Below are 16794 nucleotides of genomic sequence, written 5' to 3'. Positions count from 1 at the left end.
GGAATACATAAACCGACTGGTACACCCACGGTGTCACTAGAGCGTCCACAGCTATTGCCTGAGGGTCCCTTGACCTGGCGCAATATCTAGTTTTTTGTTTAGGCGGGACGCCATCATGTCCACCTGTGGCCTTTCCCAACGGTTTACCAACAGTTGGAAGACTTCTGGATGAAGTCCCCACTCTCCCGGGTGTAGGTCGTGTCTGCTGAGGAAGTCTGCTTCCCAGTTGTCCACTCCCGGAATGAACACTGCTGACAGTGCTAAGACGTGATTTTCCGCCCATCGGAGAATCCTTGTGGCTTCTGCCATCGCCATCTTGCTTCTTGTGCCGCCCTGTCGGTTTACATGGGCGACTGCCGTGATGTTGTCTGATTGGATCAGTACCGGCTGGTTTTGAAGCAGAGGCCTTGCCAGACTTAGGGCATTGTAAATGGCTTTCAGTTCCAGAATATTTATGTGTAGGGACGACTCCTGACTTGACCAAAGTCCTTGGAAATTTCTTCCCTGTGTGACTGCCCCCCAGCCTCGAAGGCTGGCATCCGTGGTTACCAGGACCCAGTCCTGTATGCCGAAACTGCGGCCCTCTTGAAGATGAGCACTCTGCAGCCACCACAGTAGAGATAACCCTGTCTCCAAGGACCAGGGTATCAGCCGATGCATCTGAAGATGCGATCCCGACCACTTGTCCAAGAGGTCCCACTGAAAGGTTCTTGCATGGAACCTGCCGAATGGAATTTTGCTTCGTAAGAAGCTACCATTTTTTCCAGGACTCGTGTGCAGTGATGCACCGATACCTGTTTTGGTTTCAGGAGGTCTCTGACTAGAGATGACAGCTCCTTGGCTTTCTCCTGCGGGAGAAACACTTTTTTTTCTGTTCTGTGTCCAGAACCATCCCCAGGAACAGTAGGCGTGTGGTAGGAACCAGCTGTGACTTTGGAATGTATAGAATCCATCCGTGCTGTTGTAGCACTTCCCGAGATAGTGCTACTCCGACCAACAACTGCTCCTTGGACCTCGCCTTTATAAGGAGATCGTCCAAGTACGGGATAATTAAAACTCCCTTTTTTCGAAGGAGTATCATCATTTCTGCCATTACCTTGGTAAAGACCCTCGGTGCCGTGGACAGTCCAAACGGCAGTGTTTGGAATTGGTAATGGCAATCCTGTACCACAAATCTGAGGTACTCCTGGTGAGGATGGTAAATGGGGACATGTAGGTAAGCATCCTTGATGTCCAGGGATACCATGTAATCCCCCTCCTCCAGGCTTGCAATAACCGCCCTGAGCGATTCCATCTTGAACTTTAATTTTTTTATGTATGTGTTCAAGGATTTCAAATTTAAAATGGGTCTCACCGAACCGTCCGGTTTCGGTACCACAAACAGTGTGGAATAGTAACCCTGTCCTTGTTGAAGTAGGGGCACCTTGACTATCACCTGCTGGGAATACAGCTTGTGAATTGCCTCTAGCACAGCCTCCCTGCCTGAGGGAGTTGTCGGCAAGGCAGATTTGAGGAAACGGCGGGGGGGAGACGCCTCGAATTCCAGCTTGTACCCCTGAGATACTACTTGAAGGATCCAGGGATCCACCTGTGAGTGAGCCCACTGATCGCTGAAATTTTTGAGGCGGCCCCCCACCGTACCTGGCTACGCCTGTGGAGCCCCCGCGTCATGCGGTGGACTCAGAGGAAGCGGGGGAAGAAATTTGATTCTGGGAACTGGCTGACTGGTGCAGCTTTTTCCCTCTTCCCTCGTCTCTGTGCAGAAAGGAAGCGCCTTTGACCCGCTTGCTTTTCTGAAGCCGAAAGGACTGTACCTGATAATACAGTGCTTTCTTAGGCTGTGAGGAAACCTGAGGTAAAAAAATTTCTTCCCAGCTGTTGCTGTGGATACGAGGTCCCAGAGACCATCCCCAAATAATTCCTCACCCTTATAAGGCTCTATGTGCCTTTTAAAGTCAGCATCACCTGTCCAGTGTCCGGTCTCTAATACCCTCCTGACAGAATGGACATTGCATTAATTCTGGATGCCAGCCGGCAAAATATCCCTCTGTGCATCCCTCATATATAAGATGACGTCTTATGTTCGCAAAATAGTATCCCTGTTTGACAGGGTTACAGACTACGCTGCAGCAGCGCTATCTGCAGGTCTCAGTCTAGTACCCGAGTGTGTAAATACAGACTTCAGGATAGCCTCCTGCTTTTTATCAGCAGGTACCTTCAAAGTGGCCGTATCCTAAGACGGCAGTGCCACCTATTTTGACAAACGTGTGAGCGCCTTATCCACCCTAGGGGATATCTCCCAGCGTAACTTATCCTCTGGCGGGAAAGGGTACGCCATCAGTAACTTTTTAGAAATTACCAGTTTCTTATCGGGGGAACCCACGCTTTTTCACACTTCATTCACTCATTTGATGGGGGAACAAAACACTGCCTGCTTTTTCTCCCCAAACATAAAACCCTTTTTTAGTGGTACTTGGGTTAATGTCAGAAATGTGTAACACATTTTTTTATTGCCGGGATCATGTAACGGATGTTCCTAGTGGATTGTGTATATGTCTCAACCTCGTCGACACTGGAGTCAGACTCCGTGTCGACATCTGTGTCTGCCATCTGAGGGAGCGGGCGTTTTTGAGCCCCTGATGGCCTTTGAGACGCCTGGGCAGGCGCGGGCTTAGAAGCCGGCTGTCCCATAGCTGTTACGTCATCCAGCCTTTTATGTAAGGAGTTGACACTGTCGGTTTATACCTTCCACCTATCCATCCACTCTGGTGTCGGCCCCACAGGGGGCGACATCACATTTATCAGCATCTGCTCTGCCATCACATAAGCCTCCTCATCAAACGTGTCGACACAGCTGTACCGACACACCGCACACACACACACACACAGGGAATGCTCTGACTGAGGACAGGACCCCACACAGCCCTCTGGGGAGACAGAGAGAGAGTATGCCAGCACACACCAGAGCGCTATATAATTTTGGGATTAACACTATATTGAGTGAATTTATCCCAATAGCTGCTTGTATATACAATATTGCGCCTAAATTTTGTGCCCCCCCCTCTCTTTTTAACCCTTTGAGCCTGAAAACTACAGGGGAGAGCCTGGGGAGCTGTCTTCCAGCTGCAGAGCCGGCCCTAACCAATATAATGCCCTAGGCAAGATTTTGGCTGGTGCCCCCTAGCACCACCGCTGGTACCGCCTCTGACCTTGCACCTCTTTCCCAGCACCATCACCCCTCACCCATAGCAGTCCTTATTTTGGTGTTTGTACCCCCTATATTTTAAATAGGAACAGTTTGCACATTTGGCGCACAGCCCAAAAAGGGGGGTGTTTTTGCTGGCAAGGGGCATGGCCACACAATAGTAACCCCAAATCCAATTACGCCACACAGTACTGCAACTTTATTCACATTTGATCATGCGATAGTGTCCATAATTCATATTACATCCCACAGTAGAAACACTTTACCTTATAAACGTTACTCCTCACAGTAGAGCCCCTTATTCACATTACACCACACCCTATTGCTCTTTATTCACATTAGACGACACAGTAGTGCCCTTTCTATATGCAACGCCACACAGTAGAGCACCTTATACACATAATGCCACAAATTAGTAATGCATTTATACACAATTCCACACAGTAATGCCCCTTACACATATGAGACACATTATTAATGTCCTTATAAACATAATGCACCTTACACATTATGACAACCTTTATTAATGCCCTTTTACACATAATGTCCCTTACACATATGCCGCACATTATTAATGCCCTTATACACATAATGACACACATAGTGCCCCTTAACACATATATTGCACATTATTAATGCATTTTTATATGACACACATAATGCTCCTTACACATATTCCGAACACTACTGCACAACCAACCCACTCACATGCACACAGCACTCACACTTCCACTAACACTGTGACCTCTGCCTCTGCTTGGATACAGATGTGTCCTCATAAATCTTGCCTCAATGCTAATGTCGGGCACCTTTTTTTATGAAAATGCATCTTATTTGCATTGCAATGTGGCTAGGATGCACAAGCAGCTTCTGCTGATTAAATTGATACGCAGCATGCCTATCTTCTGTGTGTGACTGCGGCTGTATTTGCATACGAAATGCTACACACAGAATATAGGCATGCCGCATATCATTTTAATCAGCAGAAGCTGCTGATGCCCCATGGCATATCAAATGCCCTAGGCAACTGCCTAGTTTGCCTATGCCTATGGCCGGCTCTGTCCAGCTGCACTGTGAAGAGAAAATGGCGCCAGTGTGCTGAGGGAGAAGCCCCGCCCCTTTTTCAACTGGACTTTCTCTCGCTTTTTCTGGAATACTGGCAGGGGTAATTTTACATCTATATAGCCTCTAGGACTATATATGATGTAGATTTGCCAGCCAAGGTGTCATATATTGCCCTCAGGGCGCCCCCCCCCAGCGCCCTGCACCCTCAGTGACCGGAGTGTGAAGTGTGCATGAGGAGCAATGGCGCACAGCTGCAGTGCTGTGCGCTACCTTGGTGAAGACCGAAGTCTTCTGCCGCCGATTTTCCGGACCTCTTCTTGCTTCTGGCTCTGTAAGGGGGACGGCGGCGCGGCTCCGGGAACGAACACCAAGGCCAGTTCCATGCGGTCGATCCCTCTGGAGCTAATGGTGTCCAGTAGCCTAAGAAGCCCAAGCTAGCTGCAAGCAGGTAGGTTCGCTTCTTCTCCCCTTAGTCCCTCGATGCAGTGAGCCTGTTGCCAGCAGGTCTCACTGTAAAATAAAAAACCTAAAATAAACTTTCTTTCTAGGAGCTCAGGAGAGCCCCTAGTGTGCATCCAGCTCGGCCGGGCACAGAAATCTAACTGAGGTCTGGAGGAGGGTCATAGTGGGAGGAGCCAGTGCACACCAGATAGTACCTAATCTTTCTTTTAGAGTGCCCAGTCTCCTGCGGAGCCCGTCTATTCCCCATGGTCCTTACGGAGTTCCCAGCATCCACTAGGACGTCAGAGAAAATTATTTAACCAGAAACATAAATAAGTTCTTTCCCATGTCAGAAAAACACAACTGTCTCCTAAAAGGACTGCCTGGTAACACTATTAGACAGTGCCCTTAATTACACCTTTTCCCTTTATCTTTTAAAAACCATTTTGGAACATGACTTGTATACTAAATAAGCAGCAAAGTGAAAGACTATCAGGGCCATATTTCAGTCAAGTATCACAATGCATCTTTTATTATTATTCTCTGTTCGCATATTATGCTCCCTCTAAGGAAAATTAGATGCAAAAGGTGCACCATTAAAACAAATGGTTGGTATTTGACTGCCATCATGTTAGAGAAAACAAACATTGTGTGTCCTGTAAGGCTTTGAGAAAACCATCTAAATCAGTGGGCCTGATTCTGGGTTGGGAATAAAGTAAGAAAGAGCAAGTAGTTGTGCTCCCGGACACACCATGTCGCAATGCAAGGGGAGCAACTACAGTATATACAGTACTGTACATAGTTTTGCACTCAGGCCAATCACTGGCTGCTTCTACATGTAGCCCACACATTCTGGTCAGCTTTATTTTTACACTGCGATTTGTTTGTTCAAGCCCCTCCCAAATCTAACCCTCTCTGCACATGTTTCTGCCCCACCTGCAGTGCTGCATGCTTTTACCACTGCTCACAGTAACTTGCTCTTTCTTGCATTATTCCCAACTCAGAATCAGGCCCAGTACACGCATGATCTTGACTCCTTGACGTAGGGGCATAAATTCATCCCAGTCGCCTGGAGGCAAGTTGGAGTTTGGTGCTCCCCCCCTCCTTGCGGCTGTGCAATTCCTTACAAACATGAATTAAGCCCTATATACGATATGCAAAATTACCTGTGTTAACCCCATTATCAGCCTATTTGTCATTTCACAAGTCAAATCCAAAGAATTTTAGTTTCTGTGATAGTGCATGAAATATACATTTTAATATACCTTATATTAGTTGTTAGCCAAATCCATGTTCCTGGGGAAAAAAGCTGGGCTTGTCTGGGTGTATTCCATTCTTCCTTTATCCTCACATTAGACCCTTTAAAAAATAATCATGAAATCACTAGGCAGCCATTATCAGAAGTACTGGAAAATGCACTTCTTTATTTCAATACCCGATAAATGCAGTAAAAGAGACACTATGGGGTATATGCAATTGCGGTCGAATTGCCGCAAAAGTCGAAAAACGGGGCATTTTCGACAAAAAAAAAAAAAACATGTCGAATTGGATTCGACAATGCAATACAGTACTTTTCGACAAAAAAAAATGGACGTTTTAGATTCGACTTTTTGCAATTCGACATTTTTAAAATTCGACATGTATGCAGTGGTAAAAATGCGGCTTTTCGACAAAAGTATATTCAATTGAAGAATGTCGATTCGACAACAGTGCTTTTCGACAGTAATTTCGTAAATTTCATTCCGTCTCACTTTGGCGGAATCTATAAAAAATTTTTTAAAAACATGTTTTTTTTCGTGTGTTTTTTTTTTTTATTGCTAATAGCATATCTATTTATATGAAGAGAGTATTGACTGCATAGGAGAGGAAAGGGTTAAACATCTGGGGAGGGGTGGACCTAGCTGTAAGGAAAGTACAGCCTTCTTTAAGGGGAGGGCTTGATATATATAGGGAAGACGAGGCCATTTTAAGCCTCTTGGTTATTTGGTTTGGTGAGTGCTGCAGTGCCAGCAAAAAACTTTTTGTTTCCCTTGCTCTTGCTGTACCCATAGTTTATTCTTAGCCATCTGTGGTGTATTCTCCTCCCTATCTATACCCTCTCACCTGGTTTGCCTGCTGACATGTCTGCTAGGCCCCGGCGCGTGTTAAGGGCCCCGGCTCGTTTCAGCGGCTCGGACGTCCGAGCGGGCCCTGAGGAGGCGGTGGGTGGCCTGAGGGACGGGGCTCCGTCCTCTAGGGCCTCTACACTCACGGCCGTGGGCAGCACGGACGGGGGCCGGGCGGGCTCGCCGCCGGGGGCCGGGATCACTTCGGCCGGACGAGGACGGCGTGGGGGACCGGTGGTCCCTTCAGGCCACCCGAGGATCAGCGGGCGGCGGCCGTCCCCTCCGGGGGCCGCCGTACCCGGGAGCAGGTCGGGCGCCCGCGGGCGTGCGCGTGCGCGCTGCGGTGAGCGCCAGAAAGCAACTCTCCTTCCTCGCCGCGGCCGAGTGTTCGTGCCGGGCGGGGGGAGAGGACAGGTGCGGGAGCAGGCGGTCGCCGCGCGGGGCCTATGCAGGAGCCTCGCGCGGCGGCCGAAGAGGAGGATCAAGGCGGGAGAACGTTGATGGGAGGACGTGGGACGCGCGCCCGAGGCGCGCGCGCGCCCACGCTCGTTCCGGACGCCGCAGGCCGCGCACGTGCGCGCGCAGCGGAGCCCTCTGCACGCAGATCACCCGTTCCTTCTCCCCGTATGCCGGTAGACGGCAGGGGGAGGGAACACATGAGGGGGGTGCAGCGTATGCCTCAAGTAGGCAACGCTGGGCGCATGGAGGGGACAAGAGGAGGAAGGGGTACAGCACCAGCGGCAAGGGATGGCCGGGGCCAGCGGGCGGGTGCGCCCTCCGCGGGCCAGGTGACACGCGGGGGAGCACGCGCGGGGGGGCAGCAGGTCCCCGTTAATACCGCGGGGCACAGCAGGTCCCGCGGCAGGAAGGAAGACAGGGAGTGGGTCAGCGGCCGCAGGGCCGCGGCACGGGCCGCTGAGCCCGACAGTGGGTCTTCCACGGGGCCAGGGGATTTTTCTGCTTCCCCGGAGAGGGAAGAAGTAGACTCTGAAGTTGAGAGTGGTAGAGCTGTCCGGGGTGCACTTGCCTTCGGTTTAGAACACGACGAGCAGGGTCCCCGGGGCGCGTCAGGCAGTCGGCGGGCGCGGGCTCGCGCCCAACCAAGGACCGGCCGTCCATCGGGCGGCGGTTCCGCGGGTCGCGCCGCACGGGTTCCTCCTGGGGCCATGGCGTCGGCGCTGGCCACGGTGGTGGAGGCTCTGGGGCCGTTAGCAGCAGTGGCCTCCCCTAGGGCAACGACGGAGGTTGGCCAGTCTGCGGGACGCAGGGGGTCTGGCGATCGTAGGGCATCAGCGGCGCAGCGAATAGCACGGGCCTGCCGAGAGCTGGGGGCCGCCGCGGCGGAGCTGGAGCTAGGACCAGAAAGGGAGCAGCGGGGGCGCACAGTCACTGCGCATTCCGCACGGGGTGCCCGGCGTGCGCCACAAGCGCGGGCCGGGCCCTCTTCTGCTTTGTCTTCCACAGAGGACCGAAGTGAAAGAGATGGGGCGGATTCCGTGGCGGACGATGATTGGATGGAAGATAACGAAGGATCCGGGTCGGAGAGGTCGATGGCATCCGGTGAGTTGGTACAGTCTATATCAGTTTCCATCACGAGCTCGAGTTCGCGAAGCTCTTCGTCCTCCTCGTCCTCCTCTTCTTTAGCGTCGCAGGCGTCCGACGCAGATAGTACTGCTAGGGCAAGGAGGGAGGCCGAGAAACTTGCCAAAAGGGCGGCAAAGCAGCAGAAGAGGCGCAAGCGACGCAGGCGAATGAGTGTAGAGGAGCGTAGGGCAAAGAAGCGGCGCGATCTGCCGGGGGTAGTGCGCTGCGAATACACCGCAGTTATGAGGGGGCTGCGAGATAGCTGCCGCAAGAAAATATGTAGGGGTGACTTCGTGGACTTATTCGTCTTGACTAGGGCCATGAAGAGGGACTACAAAGCGGCGGCCGCTAAGACGGGCATGGGTACAGAAGCTTTCCGGTCTTTTGATAATTGGCTGGCCGGTTTTTGGGTGTTTGCGGCATGCTATTTGGAGGATAGGCCGGAAGAACACATGAATATTATCCGGTACCTGCATCTAGTGCATGACATGCAGCGCACGTCCGCAGGCTCGGAATGGCGGCAGTACGACCAAGAGTTTCGGGAGAAACAGGATGGGCTGCGGGTCATGGATTTTGGTTTCAAAGATGTGGAGGTCTGGCTCAAAGTGACACGGGCATCACAACAAGAGGCGGAGCCCCAGAAACAGGGAACAGGTGTGCGTCGCGCGGGGTCATCAGCCCAGGGGGCGGCCGCGGATGGAGGAATGGCCAGGACAGGCGTATTGGCCGCTCGCGGGGGCGGGCGGTCTGCTACTCGGGGGAAATGCTTCGCATTTAACAGCGGAACATGTTCTTATGGCAAGCAGTGTCGGTTTCGTCACTCCTGCCACCATTGTGGGGGAGCCCACCCAGCCTCCTCCTGTTTCAAAGGGGGGCGACAGGGAAGCAAGGGAAAGCAGGCTTACTCGAAGCAGGCCGCGAGCGGGACCGCTCAGCAGAGCCCCAACGCCAGTTAAGTTGGAAACGATGGGCAAATGGCTGTATATGTATCCAAATAGAGCGGATGCGAAGTTTTTGTTAGACGGTTTTAAGTTTGGTTTTCGCTTGCCTGTTGCAAGCGAGGTATCAGTGCGGGCGCAGAGAAACCTCCAGTCTGCACGGACATTGCCGACTGTCCTGCGGGAGAAAGTAGATAAGGAGGTCAGGTTGGGCAGGATGGGGGGGCCTTTTAGATCACCCCCGGTGGATGACTTGGTCATCTCCCCGGTCGGGGTGGTTCCGAAGAAGACCCCGGGCGCTTTTCGGCTCATACAGCATCTGTCTTACCCGCCGGGGGCTTCGGTCAACGACGCCATACCACCGGCTTATTGCTCGGTGGTGTATCAGTCATTTGACGAGGCGCTGGAGATGGTCCGCAGCTACGGGAGCGGGGCCCTCATGGCTAAGATCGATGTTGAGTCAGCCTTTAGATTATTGCCATTGCATCCTGACTCATTCCGTTTCATGGGTTTCCGGATTGGGACGGAGTATTTCATCGACAAATGTCTGCCGATGGGATGTTCCGTTTCATGCTCATTTTTCGAGCGCTTTAGCACTTTTCTTCATTGGTGTGTGGAGTCGACGTCAGGCGGCCACGGGGTTGCACATTACCTCGACGATTTCCTATGCGCAGGTCCGGCGAACGACACAAGGTGCGCCGAATTGTTGTTTAGCACCCAGGCTCTCTTTTACCACTTCGGTGTTCCTGTAGCCGAGGACAAAACGGAGGGTCCTGACTCCTGTTTATCGTTCTTGGGGATTGAAATTGACACAGTGGCGGGGGAGTGTCGCTTGCCTCAGGACAAAGTGTCGAAGCTCCGCGAAACCATTTGCCGGTTCAAAGGCTCGCGTAAGGTCACGCTGCGTCAGGCGCAGTCCTTGCTGGGCATGCTTAACTTTGCTTGTCGGGTAATTCCGATGGGCAGGGTTTTCTGCCGGAAGCTCGAAAGGGCAACGGCGGGGTGTGCCAGGCCTCATCATTTCGTTCGATTGTCCTCTGAATTAAAAAGGGATCTGGCCGTATGGGCTTCGTTCCTGGAGGATTTCAACGGAGTGAGCATATGGCAAGCGCCAGCCGTAGACAGCGACCGGTTGCAGCTGTTTACCGATGCCGCAGGTGCCTATGGATTTGGTTGTTTTCTGGAGGGATCGTGGTGTGTGGCATCTTGGCCGGAAAGCTGGCATAGTGAGGGTCTTACAAGAGATCTGTTGCTACTGGAGCTTTTTCCCATTATGGTAGCTCTGGAAGTTTGGGGCGACCGGTTGGCTAATCGCAGCATAGTGTTTAGATGCGACAATCTGGGCGTAGTGCATGCGATAAATAACCAGAGGGCGAAATCGCTAGTGGTTCTTAGGGTGCTCGGGCACTTGCTTCTGACATGCTTGCGTAGGAATCTATGGTTCCGGGCGCAGCATGTTCCCGGCTTGGAAAACGAAATCGCAGATGCATTGTCGCGGGGACAGTGGGAGAGGTTTTGGGTTTTGGCACCCGAGGCCGAAGAACAGGGTTTTCACTGTCCTGATTATGTTTGGCAGGTGATCGGGCCGGATTGGAAGGTCTAGCGTTGCGGTCAGTAGCGCCGGCCACGCTCAAGGCGTACGGACAAGCGTGGAGCGAGTGGGAGGAGTTTGTCCAGAGTCGTCAACATCAAGGTAAGAGCAAGCATCGGCTGATGCTTTCTTTTATGTGGCAGCTCTACGTTTCCGGTAGGTCACGAGCGGTGGTGTCCCGGTACTTGGCTGGCGTCTCATTCTTCTGCAAGCTGCGAGGCGTCCCGGATGTAACGAAAAGCGAGGTTCTACGGAAGGCTATGAAAGGGTGGGCGCGAGTTGCGCCGACGCCGCCAGATAGGAGGCGGCCCATCGATGCGGCTTTGTTGCCGGCCGTCATCGAGGCGGTGGGGCGAGTAGCGTCGTCCAGGTTTGAGGCGCTTTTGTTCCGTTTAGCCTTCTCTATGGCTTACCACGGGGCTTTTCGAGTTTCTGAGTTGGTAGCGCCTTCCAAGAGGTCGGAATCGCGCATGCTGGTTCGGGACGTGGTAGTGGGTGAGAGGTCCTTGCTGTGCAGATTGCGGCGATCCAAGACGGATCAAGTGGGGAGAGGGCGCTGGGTTACGATGGTTCCAGCGCTAGAAGAAAGCGTTTGCCCAGTGGGTCTGGCGATGCAATATCTGGTAGTACGACCCGCTAAGGAAGGGTCATGGCTATTGCATTATGATGGGCTGCCAGTCACAAAATACCAGTTCCGGTGGATGCTGGGTCGCTGTCTGACGGGCTTGGGCCTCTCGCCTGCTGCTTTCGGTACCCATTCCTTTCGGATAGGCGCGGCGACGTCGGCAGCTGCGGCGGGTTTCTCCAGAACTGAGATCCAGGCGGTGGGGCGATGGAAGTCGTCCAGTTACAAGCGATATATTCGCCCTGTCACTTGAGGGGGCGCCCGGCGCTTGGGGCATTGTTAATTGCAATTCGTTATGCTGTTTCAGTTCTGTGTTTCATGGAGTTGTGCGTTTGTTAATGTTTGTTCCCCCGTTTTTATCCTACTCAGGGATTAGCTACTCGCCGTTGCCGGCATGAGTCGGCAGCGGGGGTCTGGAGTTATTTGCGATTTTTTGCCTGACTTGACGGACTGAATTCTAATCTATAATTCGGCTAATTTGGTCTAATCAGAGTCCCTCAGCAGGTCTTTACGTTCACCTCCAGCTGAGTTATTACATGTGTTTCCCATTTTATACCCCCCCCCCCTCCCCCCCCCCCCTTTTTTATTTCGTTTGTTTTATTTAATTTTCCCCTTTGTGTCTTTAATTGCGTTTTAAATTGGCAACGGAACGTGGTGCAGTCGGCTAGGCCGTGACTGCTGCAATGGCGAGATCTAAAGTTTTCTTTTTTGGCAGATCCTTCAGTATAAACAATAAATAAGCCTCGTAGTAATCAATTCTACCCCTCTTTTTCCCTTCAGGATGTTTCGAAGACTATTTGCCCATTTGGGTGGTTGGCCACTCTTACATTTACTGGGCGGCCAGGTTTGTGGCCTCGGAAGGGTCTCAGGCATTGCTTGGAGTACAGGGTGTCAGATGGCTTGGCTGGCGAGGAATGATGTGGGGTGAGCTGAGGAGTAGGTTAGTGAGTCAGGCCAGCAAGCATGGAGTCCCTAAGGTTTTGGTTGTCCATCTAGGTGGCAACGACTTGGGGAAGAGGACATCCTTGGACCTGCGGTGGGCCATGATACAGGATCTGGCAAGGGTGACCGCGGCATGGACCAATTGTGTGTTGGTTTTTTCAATGATGGTGCCGAGATTGTGTTGGAGGGGTGTGGCGGATGGTCGCCAGATTGATGAGGCCCGGAAAAAGGTGAACGGAGCGGTGGCAAAGTGGGTGCTGTCCCACGGTGGGAGGGTGGTTCGCCACCCGAGGATACGGTTCAGAGACAGCCACCTTTTCCGGCGCGATGGAGTACATCTATCCAATGAGGGGATGATGTTGTTTCTGGAGGATCTAGGTTTCGCTTTGCAGGAGTTAGGGTAGGTTTATGGTGGCGGTGCGAAAGGCTTTGGGGATGAGTCTTTCGCTGTTGGCGGAAAAGAACGGCAGTTTCGTATGGTAGAGAAAACTGTAGTGTTTTACAGTTTGTTGTGGTTTAGGTGCACTCACCTCCATCGACTTATGGCCGCTTGACCACCCGTCCGGGAAGGCAGCGGCAGGGCACCCAGGAGCGGTGGGTAGTCACTGTGGGGGTTGAGTTGTTACCTATTACCGGTTTATGGTAAGCTTTTAGTAAATTTATAGGATTGAGTTATTTAAGTTTAATTTAGATTAAGGAGCCGTTCTTTTGGGCCGCCACCATATGCCAGCTGGAGCGGCATATTAAATTAATCTCTTTTATTACAGGTTTCCTAATGGTTAGGGACAAATAAATAGCTAGCAATTTTCTGCCAAATTCAAGTCTCAGTGTCGTTATTTCTGGTTATGGTTATGAATGCTTTACTTTCAAAGAAAGGGGTCCACCAAATATCACTAAGATGTTTAGAAGAGAGTATTGACTGCATAGGAGAGGAAAGGGTTAAACATCTGGGGAGGGGTGGACCTAGCTGTAAGGAAAGTACAGCCTTCTTTAAGGGGAGGGCTTGATATATATAGGGAAGACGAGGCCATTTTAAGCCTCTTGGTTATTTGGTTTCCCACCCTCCCGCCCTGGTAGTTGGAAATTGTGGCACGTGGTGCTTTGGCTCTAAGTTGTTGGCTGTGTTTTCGTTGGCTATTTATTGGCGGAAAAGAACGGCAGTTTCGTATGGTAGAGAAAACTGTAGTGTTTTACAGTTTGTTGTGGTTTAGGTGCACTCACCTCCATCGACTTATGGCCGCTTGACCACCCGTCCGGGAAGGCAGCGGCAGGGCACCCAGGAGCGGTGGGTAGTCACTGTGGGGGTTGAGTTGTTACCTATTACCGGTTTATGGTAAGCTTTTAGTAAATTTATAGGATTGAGTTATTTAAGTTTAATTTAGATTAAGGAGCCGTTCTTTTGGGCCGCCACCATATGCCAGCTGGAGCGGCATATTAAATTAATCTCTTTTATTACAGGTTTCCTAATGGTTAGGGACAAATAAATAGCTAGCAATTTTCTGCCAAATTCAAGTCTCAGTGTCGTTATTTCTGGTTATGGTTATGAATGCTTTACTTTCAAAGAAAGGGGTCCACCAAATATCACTAAGATGTTTATAGAAGGGATTATGTGCTTGGTTTATCTATTAGGAGACACAAGTATTATTTATATAATTTTTTTAAAAGAATATTTTTTTTTTTAACTGACTAAAATAGAGAGAGCATTTTTTTCAGTGGGAATGGGTTAAAATCAAGAAAAAAAAATGCGTGGGGGTCCCCCCTCCTAAGCATAACCAGCCTCGGGCTCTTTGAGGCGGTCCTGGTTGTAAAAATACGGGGGGGGGGAATTGACAGGGGATCCCCCGTATTTTTAGAACCAGCACCGGGCTCTGCGTCCGGTCCTGGTGCAAAAAATACGGGGTACAAAAGATGTAGGGGTCCCCCGTATTTTTTACACCAGCACCGGGCTCCACTAGCTGGAGAGATAATGCCACAGCCGTGGGACACTTTTATATCGGTCCCTGCGGCCGTGACATTTAAATCTCCAACTAGTCACCACTGGCCGGGATACCCTGGAGGAGTGGGGACCCCTTAAATCAAGGGGTCCCCCCCCCCTCCAGCCACCCAAGGGCCAGGGGTGAAGCCCGAGGCTGTCCCCTGCCCATCCAAGAAAAGAATATTGTTTTTTGCAGAACTACAAGTCCCAGCAAGCCTCCCCCGCAAGCTGGTACTTGGAGAACCACAAGTACCAGCATGCGGGGGGGAAACGGGCCCGCTGGTACCTGTAGTTCTACTGCAAAAAAAAATACCCAAATAAAAACAGTACATGCGGGTAACCTCACCACTGACCGCAAAGTTCCCACCATTGAAGATAATGGAGCGGCTGTGCAATGCGCTGTCTGACAGCTCAGACGCGCATAGCCAATCAGGAGAGTGCCACGACGTGGCGCTCCCTGATTGGCTGAAGGGACCCTCTGTGACAGGAGTCACAGGGGGTCCCGGCATTCGGGGAAAGGGGTCCCATGTGTAAACATGGGACACCTTTCAGTCCGTGGTCCAGGTAAATGCGGTTTGTTTTTTTGCCAAGTACGTTGATTACAAGCTCAGAAGAGGACCGATCTACACTGGATTTTGGCGAGTATAATTTTATTTTCAGGTACACCGTGGATTCTACTTGGAGAAGTGGACCGAACCTCGTGTCAACATGGGTAAGTATGTGTGTGTCGGCATGTTTGTAATAAAGTTTTACTTTCACGGTGTCTGTGTACTGGTTTTTTTTTGTTTGTTTTTTGTAGTAGAACTACAGGTACCAGTGGGCCTGTTTCCCCCCTGCATGCTGGTACTTGTGGTTCTCCAAGAACCAGCTTGCGGGGGAGGCTTGCTGGGACTTGTAGTTCTGCTGCAAAAAACAATATTCTTTTCTTTGACACAAGGCTATCAGCCCCCCATCCGCAGCCCTTGATGGGGGGGGAAAGCCTCGGGCTTCACCCATGGCCCTTGGGTGGCTGGAGGGGGGACCCCTTGAATTAAGGGGTCCCCACTCCTCCAGGGTACCCCGGCCAGGGGTGACTAGTTGGGGATTTAATGCCACGGCCGCAGGGCCCGATATAAAAGTGTCCCCCGGCTGTGGCATTATCTCTCCAGCTAGTGGAGCCCGGTGCTGGTGTAAAAAATACAGGGGACCCCTACGTCTTTTGTCCCCCATATTTTTTGCACCAGGACCGGACGCAGAGCCCAGTGCTGGTTCTAAAAATACGGGGGATCCCCTGTCAATTTTTCCCCCGTATTTTTACAACCAGGACCGGCTCAAAGAGCCCGAGGCTGGTTATGCATAGGAGGGGGGACCCCACACAATTTTTTTTCAGGGGTTTTTAACCATTTTTGTGCCATCCGAAAAGTCGAATCCAGGACTCACTTATCCGTCAAGTGGTCCTTTTTTCGACAGCGGGACTGTCGAATACCTTTTTAATTGAATATGTCGAATTCCGGCACCCGCCGGCCGGGATTTTACGGTCGAATTGTGTCGAATTTAAAAACGGGCGAAAAAAAGGCGCAATTCGTCCGGAATTGCATATACCCCTATGAGGCTAATTCAGACCTGATCGGTTTTCACACAAAAATGATCAGGCCTGAACTGCGCATGCGCTGGTGCCGCAGTGCACCGGCGCATGGCAGACAGCCGACAGCTTTCTTAGCCCTGCGAACACCTCTGCCTGATTGACAGGCAGAGATGGTCGCTGGGCGGGAGGGTGCCGCTGCGACCCGGGCTGCGACGGGTAGTTCCCTGCCAGTGCGCAGGAGCTGCGCTGGCTGGGAGCTGCTCTTCCAGTACAAAAGCATTGCTGCTGTGCAATGCTTTTGTACTTGTGCGGGGGATCGGCCTTGACATGCAGGGCGGACTAGCCCTGTGCATTGCGTCCCCCCACATGTCAGGGAAGCTGATCGTAGATGTGCTAAATATAGCACATCTACAATAGGTCTGAATCACCCCCAATTTTTATATTTATTATAGGGAGAAGAGCCCTAAACCCAGCAAACACACACACATACACGTACACACACACACGTACGTTACAGTAAGAACTTACCGTTGATAACGGTATTTCTCCTAAGTCCACAGGATAACAATGGCATAGGAAGAGACAACGGATTTGCACCAATCGGTCAAAGCTTTCCGGCCTCCCAGCATGCAACGGACCCATCCCTATATCCCCGCCTCCTGGCTCAGGCAAATCAGTTGTATTCCAAAGCTCAAGGCAGGAGCATCATAGATAGCCCTGATCAGGCGATAAGAACACACCTGCACACCCTTTCATACA

The 16794-nt window shown here is 51.5% G+C and overlaps 1 protein-coding gene across 1 annotated transcript in view; it reads right to left on the bottom strand.

The window, feature by feature from the left end:
• LOC134909676 (CD109 antigen-like) overlaps nt 1–16794 on the bottom strand; it is a 303785-nt gene that overhangs the window by 80165 nt on the left and 206826 nt on the right. The window contains exon 18 of the mRNA XM_063916819.1: nt 5977–6070. Within this exon, the coding sequence (XP_063772889.1) occupies nt 5977–6070 (94 nt within the window). The remainder of the gene's footprint in view (nt 1–5976; nt 6071–16794) is intronic.

This window comes from Pseudophryne corroboree, chromosome 4 (genome assembly GCF_028390025.1).
Source record: "Pseudophryne corroboree isolate aPseCor3 chromosome 4, aPseCor3.hap2, whole genome shotgun sequence".
Classification (NCBI taxonomy): domain Eukaryota; kingdom Metazoa; phylum Chordata; class Amphibia; order Anura; family Myobatrachidae; genus Pseudophryne; species Pseudophryne corroboree.
The sequence above is the reverse complement of the archived record's forward strand: the minus strand, read 5'-3'. Positions and strand labels throughout refer to the sequence as shown.